General features: G+C 34.9%; 1 protein-coding gene across 7 annotated transcripts in view; it reads left to right on the forward strand.

Annotated features, from left to right (window-relative positions):
* ARHGEF7 (Rho guanine nucleotide exchange factor 7) overlaps positions 1-17914 on the forward strand; it is a 142233-nt gene that overhangs the window by 59872 nt on the left and 64447 nt on the right. For all 7 annotated transcript variants that reach the window (XM_039326742.1, XM_039326738.1, XM_039326737.1 and 4 more), the window contains exons 7-13: positions 418-512; positions 1543-1638; positions 4295-4417; positions 9635-9773; positions 10796-10855; positions 14886-15032; positions 15601-15687. In XM_039326742.1, coding sequence (XP_039182676.1) covers positions 418-512; positions 1543-1638; positions 4295-4417; positions 9635-9773; positions 10796-10855; positions 14886-15032; positions 15601-15687 — 747 coding nt within the window. The remainder of the gene's footprint in view (positions 1-417; positions 513-1542; positions 1639-4294; positions 4418-9634; positions 9774-10795; positions 10856-14885; positions 15033-15600; positions 15688-17914) is intronic.

The raw sequence follows: 17914 nt of genomic DNA on the forward strand, positions 1-17914 counted from the left end.
ATAGTTTATAAGTTCTTTGTAACATCTGTCATTCCTAGTGCTTAGTGCAGAATGGAGACATTTTAATCTTTGGGGCAGGAGTCAAGTTACCAACAAAAGAATGAACTCAGAAATAGTCTCCCTTCCTCCTCCCCTTTTCAATGAATAGGCCTATTCAAGGCCCCCAAACTGAGCTCAGCAACACTAATGAAAGAATCTACGAATTCTCAGTTTTAAATGGTTTAGCCTATCCCTTGTTTCATCAGGTTTTCATTCGAGCATGAATAACTGTTTTATACACCAAGCAGGCTAAAAATTGGCTGCATTGTATAATATCTGAAGATTATAAGACTCCTGGGAGACTGATCCAGTTTGACTGATTTTTTTCTTAATGTTTCTTAATTGTAACAATCTGATTTAAAGTTTTATGCATTGTAGGTGCTACAGAATATTCTGGAAACAGAAAATGAATATGCTAAGGAATTACAGATGATGCTTTCTAGCTATCTACGACCCTTGCAAACTAGTGAAAAGTAAGTGCATTTGGCCATAAAAAGTGTTAGAGCTAGTTGGGAGATTCAGAGCCAGTGTTGGACGTGGTTAGTACCATAGTTGTAAACTTACAACCACAATTGAGATCAACGTTTCCATCACTAAGCGATGCAGTCATAAAGCAAGACTGACTTATGATAGCAATCTTGGCATTCCCCATTGCAATAATCAGTGCTTTTCTTGCCTATCCTACAAGGTTCATCCAAAAAAGGTTCTGGAACTCCGTTCTGGGTGTTCTATGACAAAAAAAGCCCTGGCAATAATTAACTGAGAATTATGAGTTGTTAAGTGAATGAGAGCAGTTTTTTAGAAAAGTACCAGTCAGAAAGACACATAGAAATAATATGTTGCCATTCTTAAAAAAAAATTGATCACTTATCACTACTGTTTTTAGATGGCATTACCCTATACAGTATATTGAATTAGTCTGTTCATAAGAGTCAGTTGTATTGCCTCTATTATCGTCTGCTCTGGATACTACTTGCTTTCTAATTTTTTCAGATATTGCACACCTTCAACTGCAGTTCTGTCTACACTGCTTACATGTTCACATATGGATTATTTTATGGTGGAAGAGAGTAACCAATTTCCTAAATGAAAGGAGAAAATGTTTTAGATAGAATATGTGGTCAGTGCAAATTGTTCTATTGTATTTTGTTGGGCAAAAGTGTAGAAGGAATGGCAGAAACTGGGGGCAGAGTAAAAAAGGGATCAACCTAGAATCCCTATGTAGCCACAAATAAATTAAATCCACCCCCCCTTGATTGTCCTTGACCCTTATCCATCTGTAACCAAGTGCTGATCGTAGTTGAGAAGATTCCTATATGTAGGCTTTTAGCATTAAATCAGTTTAATTGAACCAATCATGTGTGGACTTGGTCTTTTGGGCCTGACAAAAAGGCAGGATTGACAAGTAAACAAGACAATTCCCTGAAGCCAAGGTTAATCTGGAAGATTTTGCTTTTTTTAAAGAAGTATTTTGTTTTAATGTTCTTATTTACTTTGTTACAGATTAAATTCTGCAGATACTTCATATTTAATGGGAAACCTAGAAGAAATTAGTTCTTTTCAACAAATGCTTGCGCAGTCTTTAGAAGAATGCACTAAGTAAGTAGTGGGGGTATTGTTTTTTATTCTTTTATATTGGGTTTTATTATTTGTAAGCTGCCTGGAATCATTAAGAGTGAATGGCTATATAAATCTTCTAAATAAAATAAAATAAATCTTTATATAAGTCAAAAATGAAACTTATCAGCTCTGAAGTAGACCAAGTCAGGAAACAGGCCCTTCAAGAACTTATACTGAGTAAATCAAAGCAGAGCTATCTTGAGCTTCTTCCTCACTTTTCTCTCTTCTCTCTAATGGCTGATGAACACTTCATGTAAGGCCATTTCTGTTCTCCTATATAAAACTTGCTTTTAATTTTTTATATAAAATTCAAATTAAATTTTATTAGGGCCTGAGACCACTGTGCTTAGAAACCTACAGGCAAATAAAATGTCAGAGTAGCTATATACTGTAACTATATACCTAAAAATTCAGAGAACAATTTTATTCATTGCATTTTCTGTGTTGTCACTAACTTTTAAAATTACTTTTATTTTACTTCCAATAACAGCAAAGATCATTAAAATTATAGGTATTAATGTAATAATATAATATTTTCAGATTTGATAAACATGCAATTGACCTCTTTTTAAAGATGAGCAATTAACCATACTGTTAACAATTTTCAATTGTTAAATTATTGAGGAACTTCCACTGTTGAATATTTATTTATCTATAGCATTTCCACCCAACTTGGAGAATATGATTTTGGGAGCAGACAAAAAAACCAATAGCAGAAATGCTAAAAACAAATATGCCAAAATATCAATGCTAGTTAAAAACTTGTTAATATGTAATCAGGAAGCAAAATTTATTCAATGTCCCCAGATGAGAACTTTTTTCATGGTGATGCAAACGTGGAAGAAAGAGCCATGCTTTCACTGTCTTTTAAAGGCTTGCAGGATTGGAGCCAGCCATAAATTGAGGAGGGGAGGGGATTATTTGGGAGTGTAGGTACCACCATAAAAAAGGCATGTGTCTAGGTCCCATAAAATGGTAGTTTCAAAATTGGTCCAAAAGTGTGCTGTATCTGTTGGAGTGTGAAGGAATTACAGATATAGTGGGAAAAAGTCATCCTGAAGATCACTTGGTTCTGTATCATGTAGGGTTTTATAATTTCACTGGAAGCCCAGTGCCGCTTGTAGAATAATGGTGCTACCCAGGCATACTGAAAAACAGTCATAACTACTACTATATTGCTGCATTCTGGACCAATTGTAGCTTCCAGATGATCTTCAAACGCATCCCCTAAATCAGGCATGTCAAACTCACGGTGTCACGTGATGTCGTGTGACGTATTGTGACTTTTCCCCCAGTGCCGGCAATGGGGTGGGCACGGTTTTAGCGTGACACATCCGGCCTGCGGGCCAGCAGTTTGACATGCCTGCCCCACATTATTAATTTAGCTGCTAAATATAAAAATATAGTATGGTTCCTTATTATGAAATTTAGCATTAATTCCTTGAAAAAATATAATTCCATTTCAGGAGCACATTCTATTTTTTTTTGTTTGTTTAATCTTACTTCTTAATTATTTCAATATTTTTTTCCCCAAAAAAGCACTATTTTTTCACATATGCTCACCACAGATGAAAAAGATTTCCCTCTGGTGACAACCTTGCCAACATTTTGTTGGGTAGTTGTGAGATATTTGTTCTATTCTTACTGAAGTTATGTACCAACTCTGTATTGTTATTCCATTGCAACTATTTCCATATAAATAGTTGCAGTGGAATAACAATATGTCCCAAATGTACTGCTTTACGATACAATCTTAAAAATGAAACCTCCAGGTCTGTTTTATCTAGGACTGTTATTAAGCATGACTGTTTCTGTAAACTTAAACAGTCTTTACTGAAACCTTGTTTAACCACAGAATACAAAATCCCCCAGTATTTCAAGAGTACCATTTCAGATTGAATGGCTGTACACTACTTTCCAAATTATTCGTGCAAGTGTACTCACTAGATAGCTAGTGAGCCAGGTTCACATTTTGCATTTTATTTTATTATTTTATTTATTTATTTCATTTTTTATTATTTAAAACATATACAGTAGCCATTCATCTTGCAACCAACTCTTCAGTTTTTATTAATATGCCTTTAAATAATTTGAGATTGAGATACTTTTGCCATTGTAGATAAATCACTAAGATGGTTCTGGTGAGGACTTTCAGCATATGTCAAGAACTATGGAGTCCTCATGGGCCTTTGTAGTGCTGACACCTTCACTCTGGAATATTCTCTTTCTTGAAATCTGGAAACCATCTATGATTACTTCCTTTCAGAAGCTAATGGAGACCCGGCTTCACTTTAAGAATGGCTTTATTTTTCTTTTCCCCTTTTTCGTATTTGTTAAAATGATTGTCACCTTGAACTGAATTGAATTATACCAAATAGTAATTAGTGTAAAATATAACATTAATGTTTACTCTATTTAAATTATTGATTGAAAATAATATTTTATAAAGTGATAGGCAGATATATTAAATAATTTGTAAAACTATTTCCTGCTACTTTGTTTCCCTCATCATCTTTCCATCCAAATAAGAATATTTATATGACTTTTGAGATCAGTGTCATCAGTATCCTGATAAGTTTGAAGGCATTGGGTCTTAGATAATTTTAAAAAGGTACATTGTGCTCTTTTATTTCAGGTTGCCTGAAGCCCAGCAGAAGGTTGGGGGTTGTTTTCTAAATCTCATGCCACAAATGAAAAACTTGTACCTTATGTATTGTGCCAATCATCCATCTGCAGTAACTGTTCTTACAGAACACAGGTATGTGCATCTAGAAATGATACAAATAAGGAAGAGTTTATACATTTATGTTTTGCTTCTTTTTCTGTTTCAGAAATAATGTTGGCAATAAATATAAGCCTGTTGCCTTGATGTTTTCATCTGGTTGTAGTGGAAATGCATTTGAAAAGTTTAAGTCATACATAACATGGAAATAGCAATGTTTTTGTGTTGGACTTGAAAATAAATATAGTTTCTTTAAAATATGTAGCTAGGGACCTTGGAGGTCATCTAGTCCAACCCTCTGCTCAGGCAGGAAATCCTATACCATTTCAGACAAATGGCTGTCCAGTCTCTTCTTATAAATTTCCAGTGTTGGAGCATTTACAACTTCTGGAGGCAGGTTGTTCAACTAATTAATTGTTCTAACTGTCAGGAAATTCCTCCTTAGTTCTAGGTTGCTTCTCTCTTTGGTTAGTTTCCATCCGTTGCTTCTTGTCCTGCCTTCAGATGCTTTGGAGAATATCTTGACTCCCTCTTCTTTGTGGCAGCCCCTGAGATATTGGAACACTGCTATTATGTCATCCCACTTCATTAAACTAGACATACCGAATTCCAGCAACTATTCCTTATATGTTTTAGCCTCCAGTTCCCTGATCATTTTTATTGCTCTTCTCTGTACTCTTTCTACAGTCTCAACATCTTTTTTACATCGTGGTGACCAAAACTGGATGCAGTATTCCAAGTGTGGCCTTACCAAGGCATTATAAAGTGGTATTAACACTTCACGTGATCTTGATTTTATCCCTTTATTAATGCATCCTAGCACTGTGTTGGCTTTTTTGGTAGCTGCAGCACACCGCTGACTCATATACTTTTATAACTCGTGGACTTCAACTCTCAGAATTCCTGAGCCAGTCATTCTAAGAGGAAAAGGGGGAAGTTTCCAAGCTGAGCCATGCTGGCTCAGGAATTCTGGGAGTTGAAGTCCACCCTCTTCTTTGTGGCAGCCCCTGAGATATTGGAACACTGCTATCATATCATCCCTCATCCTTCTCTTCATTAAACTAAACATACCTAATTCCAGCAACCGTTCCTTATGTGTTTTAACCTCCAGTCCCCTAATCATCTTTGTTGCTCTTCTTTGTACTCTTTCTAGAGTCTTAACATCTTTTTTACATGGTGGTGACCAAAACTGGATTAAATTTCAAATTGAAGAGTCCTGCTGAATCTTATCAAAGATTTCTCTAGTCCAGTATATCCATACATAGAATTGTAGAAAATGAATAGTGCTGGTATTAAACTTTAAAAACTTGAATGGTTTGGGACTGAGTTAATTCGTATATTCTTTACACCAATATCCTTTGAAAGAGATGCTTCATAAGGCAGAATGCATGCAAAGTGCCTCTCTTTGAATAGTTGAAACAGGTGCATCCTTCTCATGCGATTGCTTCAAAAGGTGGTTCTTGGTTATTTCTCCATATGGGCGTGTGCACAACCAAGGCTGTTTAATGATTCGGAAAAAACTGCTTTATATATGCTTTTATGGACTGTATTTTTTTCAAATGATTTGGATAGTTATAATGTAACCTAAAAGAAACTTTGCTTATGGACTCATCATAAGTGATAATTCAGCAAGTGAATATAAGAGATAGTGGTTTCTTTCCTATTTTTTAAACCAAGCATTAAAAGTTTTTTTCCATTCTATTTTAAAAGTTTAGGTTATCAGTTTTGTTGTTTTTGGACAATTTATAAACCATTCTAGTTATGATCTGCAAGAGAGATTTTTTTTTTTTTTTTTTGCAGCAATAGGCATTTTTAGAGGCCTAGTTTGTTAGTAGCCGGGTGAGAAAAGGACTTCTCTAGTGTTACCAACAATGGATTTTTTTTCCTTAAGAGTTTTTAAAGCTCACATTCTATTTTTAGCCTTTTAAATTAAATTAATGTTTCATTTGGTTTTTATGGTTTTCTACCTATGTCTTTTAAAACATTTAATGCAGCATTTTGATAGCTTTTATGGGTGGTTAGAGATCTAATAAATACATGATAGAAAATCTGTTTTTAGATCTTATAGTAGAATGGCTGGTTGAAGTAACATTTGAGTTTGGGCATGTCTTTGCATTTAATATTATTACTTTATTTTTTTAATGTTATATTTTATATGTTCCCTTGGAAAAAATACTGTAGTTTTGAGAGATGATTTATAAATAATTAATACAGAGAAATGACTGTGAGGAACACTGCAGTTTAGAGGCTGAATGCCACAGGATATCAAGTATTTAGCAGGAGCAGGATAGCAGGAGGATTATTGCTTTAAAGCCTTTTTGTGCACTTTCTGGAAGACTCTGGTTGGCCACTATTAAAGGCTGCATGTGAACTTGTTGGGACCTTTGGTCTGATCTAGTGAAACTGTTTTTATTCTTCTTGCTGTTACATATTTTTAAAAAACATTGTCAAGTTACTGCATGGAGAGATTGCTCAGCAGCATGCTGTTATTGCAAGTGGGGCAATATTCATATTAGATAACAGTTGATTGTTGGAAAAAAATGCTGGCATTACGTATACCAAGGTAGTTTTGAAGTTTGTGGGGAAAAAAATACTTTTTCTAAAGATTCCCTGCTAGTAATGTTTATGGTAGCATTATCATTGTTATCAAAAGTGTGTGTGTGAAGAGTTGTTTTAATGTGACTGTGCTGTGAATTTAAGAGTTAGTAGCAAGTAGCTGAACTTGTTTTAACAGCCATTAAAAATTAGAATTTTGCCTGGTGGCTATTCTAGAATTTAGAATGATACCCTGAATGAAAGGGACTTTATAATTGATGAAGCATAATATAATACAAATAGGTTTGGCTGGGAAGGATTTGTGCCCAGATTTTTCTAATAAAAGCACTTCCACGCAGCGATCCCAACATGACACCTGTATTATTTTTCACTTCAGGGATTCTGTTCTTTATATTATAAAGGGTTGTCATCAAGCCAGCCAGTTTAAATGTCTGAGATAAATTGGTTGCCTATGAAAGCACTGTTAATAGAATACATTTTGAAGAAAAGTGTGTATTTTCAAAAATTTTATGCTATGATTTTATTGTAATATGTTTCGTGGGGAAACTTGGGTATGAAAACTAGTATATAAATAAATGGCATTATTTTAATTATTATGGTTGCTAGGAGTAAAACATTTGGTGGCATATAATTGATCAAAAATTAATACAAGTAAGAATAAGATGTAAAACATATAATACTTCAGATTTATTGCTTCAAAGTAACAATCCTATCTGTAAACAGACACCACTGCTGATTTTTAAATTATAGTTGCATAAACTTAAATAATATCTAACTATTGCATTAGTCTTGTTGTTTTTAATATCAAATTTCAAAATGGGAAGCTTAGAAAATCACACTTATGAGAGATTAATTGGCATGTGGGATCCCGATAAGGATCTGAGTCAATCTATTGTCCCTCCCTCGTGTGGTTTCCCAAGGGCTGCTAACATAGGGATGATGTCATACTTGAAGCAACAGCCTCAGAATAAGTCATTCAGTGTGGAACGGCAGTCAAGAGCTCAGATCATTTTGTGAGTCAAAGATTTGCTGGAAGGTCTTGAGCATGCATTGTCTGTGTGACATCTTTAGACCTTTCAGTTCTGAGAGTTCATGTTCTATCTATTATAGGCAGGAACTGGAAGTGTAAGTTATGGCTTTCAGTGTTTTGCATTGGCTTATAATTATATATGTTTATTCTTGTTCTATTGTTTACTGACTGATTTCTGAAGAAAGTACTTGGAGGTTTAAAAACATCCTTCTTAATTTGTAGCGATTTTATACCTTAAAATGACAATTGATTAGATTTAATTTGGAGGACAAGTTTAACATGTTTTAATTCATTGTTTTCTTTTCTTTTTTTTAAATTACAGTTTTATATACATGCATTCAGAAACAAGTCTCAGTGATTTTATAGAGTTTTACTCCTTAATAAGTGGTTCTAAGTGTAGAACTTAACAGTGGAAAATGATTCTGTGTAGCCAACTTGCTTTGAGTAAATGATACATAGTAATTTATTTTTTGTATTGCAGGGATCTGTTTGTGCAATTAAAGAATTGGTTTTATCTTATTTTTCTGCTTACTGTTTTAGTTCAGTAGATTGTGAATTTGCTGCGTAATGCTTCTCACATAAAGAGTCTTTGTTAAAATAGCTATGATTTTGAACTATCTACACATTAATTTTGTGAACAGAATTATCATCCAAGAAAACAGATTAAATTAAATATCTGTATATTCCAAGATTCATATTAAATCCCAAAGTAAAGTTCTTTCACAGGAAAAACAAATTGAAGTAATTAATCAAATCAAAATTGTGCTTTAAGTGGCTTCAGTTTCATTAGCTGAAGAATCAAAATAGTCACTGATAAAGAGGGAACTGTCCTAGTTATGAAAATAGTAGTGAATAAGGCCATCTCCTCTACTTTATCTCTTTTCTTCATAGAAATATTGATAGCTTTTTTTAGCAATTTCTTTCTAGTTGTCTTTCAAAGTGGTATTAGGGGAGATCAGTGAAGCTCTGCAAGAAAGCTAAACATAATCCAGTGAGGAAGAGATTAAAATTCTACTTGCCCCTCTTGTAAACCAAAAAAAAAAAAAAAAAAGAAAAGAAAAGAGGTACTTGATAGTTCTCATAGGATGTCTGTTTATAATCAAGTGAATAATGACAGTATCAAGTCTCTGCCTTGTTTGGTTATTTTCCACATGCAGAGAAGAATTTTGGAAAACATTCAGGAATTATGAAAAAAAAGTAATATAGATTTCTTTGTGTTGTTGTTTTTAAAAGGTGATCAGTCCTGCGATGTTAAACTAGAAGGTGTGTTGAAGATGCATGGCAGGCAGGGTTCAGGATTTTGCAGTACTTGGCCCTCCACTTCTGCAGATAGCTTGGTCCCCTCCCCCCAGCCTCACTTTCCGCATGTTGGACAAAAAGATTTGAAGGAGATTTAAAGCACTAGTATTGTGGATGGCCTGGTTTTGCTCTAAATAAATGAAGGCTGAATCATAGCTATTAATTTTGGGGGAAAATAATCTGACGGTATGCTCTGATTCTGTTGAACTGACATTTGGAACAAGCCATAGCTTGCTGCAGTATTGTGCAGATTTACATATAGAAGATACTGAACTAGAATATTTTTGAAAATTTCTTACAAATATGGCTGGCTGCCACTCCCCATTTAAACTTCAAATATTTATTTACTTTTCTTTCTGTATGTACAGTGAAGAGTTAGGAGAGTTCATGGAGCTAAAAGGAGCCAATAGCCCTGGGATTCTTGTACTGACCACAGGCCTGAGCAAACCTTTTATGCGTCTAGATAAATATCCCACATTACTCAAAGAGCTTGAAAGACACATGGAGGTACAGTATATCCTCACAGCATTTGCATTCCAGTTTAATGGTGATTTGACAAACATCTCAAAAGAGCATTTCAAAGATAATGAGTAACAAAGTACAGTACTTTGTTTTTACTCCTCTGAGATCATAGAACTAATTGTTTGGGAATGCTAGATTATATGTTTAAAGTTGATTGTATTTTTGAAGACAAAGTAATACACTCTGATCCTGAAGTGATGCTCACTTCAGTTGACTTGTGAAATCTATAACACGAGTATAAAGCCAGTTTTACTTTGTATCTATGATTCAGGAATATGAAGCTGCACTGTAGAAATGCCACTGGTAATGATACTGTTTCTGATTTTTTTCCCCTTTTCCTAAATTTTGTGGCTTTTTTTGATACTTTTGCAAGATAAGGAAGAGATGATTGAACATGTTTGATAGTTGAATGTTAATCAGCTCAAGAGAGGATTGTGAAGCATATATTTTTCATATATTCCCATGCTAAAGCTCATTTAGTTTATTCTGCAGTGTGCCATTGTAGTTTTATTATACACAATCAGTTTATCTGCTAGATATTAGTTACTATTGCTTGAAGGCCAAGTCTTCAGTATTAAATGTAGAATTAAGAGCTTTAGTTTAATATTGTTGAATGTATGTATAATCTTAGTTTTAAATTAAATATTCAGTTTGAGAATTTTGGCACATTGTGCCATTAATCATATTTTTAATTGTTTCATATTAATTTATATCATTATCTCTTGAAAAACTGACAGTGCCTAGGTTTTATTTTCTGTTCTAAAAAGAGTAGTCTAAATAGTATTTATATAGGAAAAGACAACATTCATAAAATTGGTTCCTATCAAGCAAAAACTTTCTTGCAAAATTATTTATTCCTTGCTGGCATGATCTTATTTAAAGATTAGTTGCTTAAATCAAAGTAGTTAAGAGGAAAGTTTCTTAAGTGTTTAATCCACTATTAACAGAAATGACATTAATTCCAAAACAAGCTGAAAAACGATTTCCCTTTGAATTTTTATTTTTAGGATTATCATCCTGACCGACCAGACATTCAGAAATCCATGACAGCTTTCAAAAATCTTTCTGTAAGTAACTTGTAGAACTAAAAAAATAGAGCAGTACCCTTTGAAGACCATTTTCTTTGGAGTGGTAGCAAAGAGGAAAGTTAGCAAATCGTTTCCATGGAGAAATAAAACATGGACACTTCCATTACAGGAAGTCCTAGCCTTATGACCACAATTGGGACCAGGCTTTTGGTTGTTAAGCAAGGTGGTAATTAAGTGAGTCACACCCAATTTAATAGTTGTTTATTATTCCAGTTGTTAAATCACTGCAGTTGTTAAGTGAGTCACATGGTGGTTAAACAAATCTAGCTTCCCCCATTGACTTTGCTTGTTGGAAGCCAACTGGGAAGGTCACAAATCACATGACTTTGGGTAGCTGCAACCATCATAAATATATGCCAGTTGCCATGATCATGATCACATGGTCATAGGGATGCTGCAACAGTTGTAAGTGCAAGTATCAGTTGTAAGTCACTTTTTTCAGTGTCACTATAACAGGGCTTTTCAACCTTTTCACCCATTGTACCACTTTTAGGATATGGCAATATCCGAGTACCACCAGTCGCCTAGCAAGGTGTCAAAAACTTGATGACCAAAAAAAAAAAAAAAAAAGGAAAAAAGTGATAAAGTACAGGTAGTCCTTGACTTACAACAGTTTGCTTAGTGACTGTTCAAAGTTATAATGGCACTGAAAAAAGTGCCCCCAAGCCACAGCTGAGCAAGACACCTGCCTGCCCACCCGGTGGCGCTCTTCCTCCTATCTGAGGTTTTCATTGTTGTGACATTTCTGTTGAGGATTGGCAGCAGAGGTGGGGTGGGGGGTGTTTGGTTTTTATTCCCCCTGTCTGCTGGGTCATTGCAGCAGGTTTGGTCACTTCACATGACCCTGGGACACTGTGACCATCATAAATATGAATCGGTTGCCAAGCATCTGAATATAAATCATAAGACCGTGGAGATGCTGCAATATTCCAGCTGATGGCGCTTCTTCTGGACTCAGCAGAAGCACCAGGATCAGTGCTGCTTTCCAGCTGATTGGTGCTTCTTCAGGGCTCAGCAGAAGCGCCAGGATCAGCGCCAAGCTCCAGCTGGAGCCTGGCACTTATACAGGCGCTTCCACTGAGCCCTGACAGCCCCAAAAAAGTGGTGATCCTGGTGCTTCTGCTGAGTCCTGACAGCCCTACAGCTCCAGGCATCTCTAGCTCAGGCTTGTGCGGTGCTGCCCCTGGTTCAGCTCGTTCCCCTCCCCCGCTACCACTTTTCTAGGATGGTCGCATACCACCTGCCAGGTGCCAATGTACCACAGGTGGTACCCGTACCACTGGTTGAAAAGCCTTGCACTATAACATTGGTCACTAAACGAATGGTTGTAAGTCAAGGACTATCTGTAATAATATTGATTTGGCACAATGACAGCACTAGAAATATGACATATGTGAATACGATGAATTATACTTCTACATTTTAACATTTTTAACAACATTTTGAAAACAAGATTCCATATTTTTAATAGTCTTTGTCAGAGGTTATGTCTTCATCTTTCGTTTTTTTTTGTTGTACAACACACAGACTTACATTGCAGTTACTTACCCCTGAAGTCTCTTAGATTCAGGTTTCCCTGATTAATTTCTTTTATAAAAACCTTTTTGGCAGGAGTTAGAACTCTGTTAAAATGGAAATAGAAAGAGTTGCTTTCCCAGAGGCTTCCAGTTTTCATTCCCTTTTTAATTTGGGGACTGGGGAGAAGTCCAAAGACATTACAGGTAGTTCTCAACTTGCAACAGTTTGTTTAGTGACTGTTTGAACTTACAACAGCACTGAAAAAAGTGACTTATGACTGTTTTTCACACCTATGACCATTATAGTACCCCCATGGTCACATGATAAAAATTCAGACAGAAATTGACTCATATTTTATGATGGTTGCAGTGTTCTAGGGTCATTTGATAACCTTTTGCGATCTTCTGGCAAGCAAAATTAATGGGGAAGTCAGATTAACTTAACAACTTTGTTACTAACTTAGCAATTGTGATGATTTATTTAATAACTGTGGCAAAAAGGTCATAAAACAGGGCAAAGCTCATTTAATAACAGAAATTTTGGTCTCAATTATGATCATAAACTAATTGACCTAAACTAATTGAGAAAATAGAAGAATACAGAGCAGTTGCAAGATTGAAAATAAACAAAGAAAAACTAAAATATTACTTAAAAACTTTACGGATAAACAGAAAAGAGAATTTGCAGAAATGATGGATATGCAGATTGCAAAGAAAGTTAAATATCTAGGAGTTCAATTAACAGCAAAATGTGTAACTATCAAAGAAGACAACTATGATAAATTGAAAGCGCAAATTAAAGTATATTTGGAAATTAGAAAAACTTACAACTGTTCTTGTTGGGTAGGATAGCTACAATTAAAATGAATATTTTGCCAAGATTACTGTACTTGTTTTAGACAATTCCAATAAGACTAGAAAAAATACTTTGAAGAATTAAATAAAATGATATTAAAATTTATATGGCAAGGCAAAAAAGCGAGAATAAATGTAAAAATGTTACAAGATGCCAGAAATAGAGGAGGCTTTGGCCTTCCAGATTGGGAGCTATGTTATCAAGCATTGGTACTCACATGGCTGAAAGAATGGATTAATCTGAGGAACATAAGATTGTTGACGCTGGAGGGACATAATCTTCAATTGAGATGGCACGTGTTTTTATGGTATGGGAAGAGTGAGATACATAGCTACTTCCAAAGACATTATATCAGGAATGCATTACTGCTAGTATGGACAAAAATTAAAGAACAACAATATTTAAAAATACCAGTTTGGTTATCTACAATGGAGGCGTTAATACATCTGAATGTAATTAATATGGAAAAATTATAAGATACAGTGATATATTAAATGAAAAGGGGGAACTTAAAACTAAACAGGAACTTAATAGAGTAGGGATTGCCCTATCATGGTGGCCACAGTTACAGATACAATCCAGATATGAAAAAGACAGGAAGATATATGGTTTTTATAAAGAACCAACTGAATTGGATCAGATTCTAATGGGATTAGATGAGAAATTAATTAAAAGGATATACAATTATTTATTAAGTACTAAATTGAAAGAAGAACAAGTAAAGGAGACAATGGTAATATTGGCTAAGAAGTTTGGCTATACAATAGAATTAGATAAATGGCAGAACTGTGGGACAGAAACTATAAACTTACAATGTCAACAGTGTACAAAGAAAATCTTTATAAAATGTTCTACAGATGACACATTTCACCTGCAAGATTAGAGAATATGTAAAATAAATCTGTTAAATGTTGGAAATGTAATCAAATATCAGGTTTCTATTATCACATGTGGTGGACATGTCCCAAAGGAAAAAAAATTGGAATAAAATACACCTATGGTTGGAAGCAATGATAAAACAACATATAGATTTAAAACCAGAGATATTCTTATTGGGCATGTTACCAGGGAACTATAATAAAGGTGATACTTACTTAGTTTTACATATATTAACAGCAGCTAGAATAGTATATGCACAATTTTGGAAAAATGAAGAAATCCCTATAGAGGAGAATATAATTAAAAAAATACTGGAATGTGCAGAAATGGATAGGTTAATGTTAAAGATTAAAGAAAAAGAAGAAACTGAATACTATATGACATGGGACTTATTTTACTAATGGTTAGCTGATAAAAACAGAGGTTGGAAATATGAGAAAATGTGGTTTACGGGAGGAAGATTCATAACGAATTAGTAAATATTTTGATTGTTATACAGTTAATGTTATTGTGGGAAATACTATTTTTAACAATATGATTGCTACTTCTTATGATTATATATGATTATATATGATTATATTCTGATAAGATTATTGTGAATGTGATGATTTTTATATTCTAATACTCTAATATAATACAGAAATGGAATTTTCAAGATAATAATTTTAAAAAATGGTCGTAAGTCAAGGACTACCTGTACTAAAATAACTATTCAGTCCAGTTTTATGACATGTGATATTTTATTCTGGCCGTATAGGCACAGTGCCAAGAAGTACGGAAAAGAAAAGAACTTGAACTCCAGATATTAACTGAAGCCATCCGGTGCTGGGAAGGAGAAGACATTAAAACATTAGGAAATGTAATTTACATGTCACAAGTCATGATTCAGTGTGCTGGCAGTGAGGTATGGCAGGTTTTGCTTATACTACTACCAGAATTGTTTTTACTGTTTTTAATTCTTCTGAGCCATTCAGAGTCATTAAGGGTGGCCTTAAAAATATACTCAATCAGTTAATCTAGAGAGAACGGGCAACACAACACATTTGCCCCTTCAAAACATTACTTGAAATCTTTTTGAGTGTATTTTTTAAAAATGTGTCATCTTTTTGTCCTATTTATGCAATTAAACAATACTTTTAATTTCACATTTACTAGAGGAATAAAGTCTTCTAGAAATAACATTGTATCGTAACAGTGGTAGAAGTCATTTTCTTTTATTAAAAAATCAGTAGTTCTCTGTCTGAGACAAGAGTTTTGCTTTTCTTCCAAATAAGGTTACATTCTCTGTAGGGAGTTTGTTCTAAAAATCTCTTAGCCTCTTTTGTTCTAAAGATGTCTAATGTGGTGCTGGTTTAATAATGATAATTTGAGAAATATTGTGATTGCCATCTCATTTGTTTATCTGCATTTTATTTAACCTTTCCATTTAATCTGACCTTCATATGTTACTGGTTTTTCTTCTTTCTAATAAGGAAAAAAATGAAAGATACCTTCTTCTCTTCCCTAACATTTTGCTGATGTTGTCTGCCAGCCCAAGGATGAGTGGGTTTATCTACCAGGTAATAGAAGCTTCAGTACAATTTTAGTCTCTGTGATACATTTGAATTAGGATAGGATAAGATAGGGTAGGATAGGATAGGACAGGACAGGACAAGGTAAGGTAAGATAAAGTAAGGTAAGCTTTATTGTCACTTTTTTCTGTAAACACACTGGCACATATTAAAAAATGAAATTCTAATGCCTGCTCTCAAAAGAAAATATACATATACCCATACACATACATGTACACACATGTACGTCCTGTGTGTGTGTGTGTGTGTGTGTATATATACATACACACACACACACACACACACATAGACACACACACACCCACACACACACACATATATTAATCACAGTCCATTTTGAATACATAGCAGAAAAAAATCTTGAAAGTTAACAAGGTTGATACTATATGATACAAAGCTATTACAGAATCTAGTTGTTCTGCTTCGGATACAATGAAGCCTCTTCCCAGAAGGTAACGAAGAGTCATGGAGAGAATGTGTAGTATCCCCGACAATACTGTGGACCCTGGTCAAGCAGCACTTATATACTACATCCTGGATAGAAGGAACTTTCAATAATCTTTTCTGCCATCCGCACCACTCTTTGCATAGCCTTCCTGTCTGAAACAATAATGCTTCCAAACCATACAGTAATACAATATGACAATCATCACTCTATAGAAAGTGGTAAGGACAGGGGAAAGAAGATGTGCTCTTCTCATATGATGCAGAAAATGCAGGGGCTGCTATGCCCACTTCACCAGTGTCTCACTGTTGAGCGACCAAGCTAACCTCATCAGTTGCAGACCCAGAAACTTGATATTATTAATCCCTCCACAGTTGAATCGTTAATACACAGAGGTGTATGGCTGTGCCTACTTTTTCTGAAATCAACATTGATCTCTCTTGTTTTTCCTACATTTAAAACCAGGCTGTTGTTATAGTAGTTCATCAAACCCTCTACCTCCTCCCGGTAATCACCCTCATTATCATCCTGAATAAGGCCTACTATTGCATCATCTGCATACTTCACAATATGGTTGATAGCAAACCTTGCACAACAGTCACGGATCAGCAGGGTGAACAACAGCAGACTTAGGACAGAGCCCTAAGGAACGTGCTCAAGAACAAGGTGTTAGAAATATTAGTTCCAACTCACACATACTTTTGCAACCAAAGGTGGGAATACATTTTGCTTATTCTAACATCAAGAATGTGTTCAAAACTATTCCCCGCCCTCAGCTTGGCTCTTCTGACCATCTCTCTGCTGCTTATCCCAATATATACACCTCTATTACTTAGAGAGAAACCAACCATGAATTAAATTGAATTGCAGGCATAGTTATGCTTAAAGAGAATGGGGAATGAGATGAAATCGGCCAAGATAATGGTGATGGTAATTTTCAATAAGCTACCAGTTGTGTCCATTAATTGAGAGTCAGGACACTATTAGTTTTCTCCTCTCCATGCATTCTTTAAATCAGGGCTTTTCAACCTTTTCACAGATTGTACCACTTTTAGGACATGACAATATTTGAGTACCACCAGTGCTTAGCAAGGTATCAAAAACTTGATGACTAAAAAAAGGGGGGCTTTGGGGTTTAACTGATTAGATTAATTTGTTGTTATAGAAATGGCTAGTTTATAATATTATGGAAAAGTAAAAAGTTGAGGTTCAATATTAATGCTTCCTTCTACTGCAACAGAGGAAGTCTGTTCTTTTTCCCTTCTCCCCCTCATTTTTTCCCCTTTTTTCCTCCCCATTGTATCCTAATATTTGCTTTTGTATTTTTGTATTTTATTCTATAATCTAATAACATGTTATAAACTGTAGACAAAAGTAAAAAAGTACCGGTTTTAAAATCTTCAGTGGCTGTTCTTTTGCTGAATCACTTTCCCTTTGCACTGACAAATGTATAATGAATTTATCCATGTTATTAATATGCACCACTACTAGCTAGCTCAGGGGTCTTTAAACTTGGCACTTTAAGACTTGTGGACTTCAGCTCCCAGAATTTCTAAGGCATCATGGCTGGTTGAGAAATTCTGGGAGTTGAAGTCCACAAGTCTTAAAGTTGCTAAGTTTGTAGACCCCTGAGCTAGCAAGTCGGCCCTTCTTCCTCTCTCCCTTTCCTCTTCTTCCTCTCTGCCTTCTGAGCTCTCTTCCACAGTGTAGTAAGAATGCACCCCCCCAGTCCCTTCACTATACCTTTAAAGACACAGGAATCAAGCACAA

Source organism: Crotalus tigris, unplaced genomic scaffold (genome assembly GCF_016545835.1).
Source record: "Crotalus tigris isolate CLP2741 ecotype Arizona unplaced genomic scaffold, ASM1654583v1 scf7180000024343.1644824, whole genome shotgun sequence".
NCBI classification, from domain to species: domain Eukaryota; kingdom Metazoa; phylum Chordata; class Lepidosauria; order Squamata; family Viperidae; genus Crotalus; species Crotalus tigris.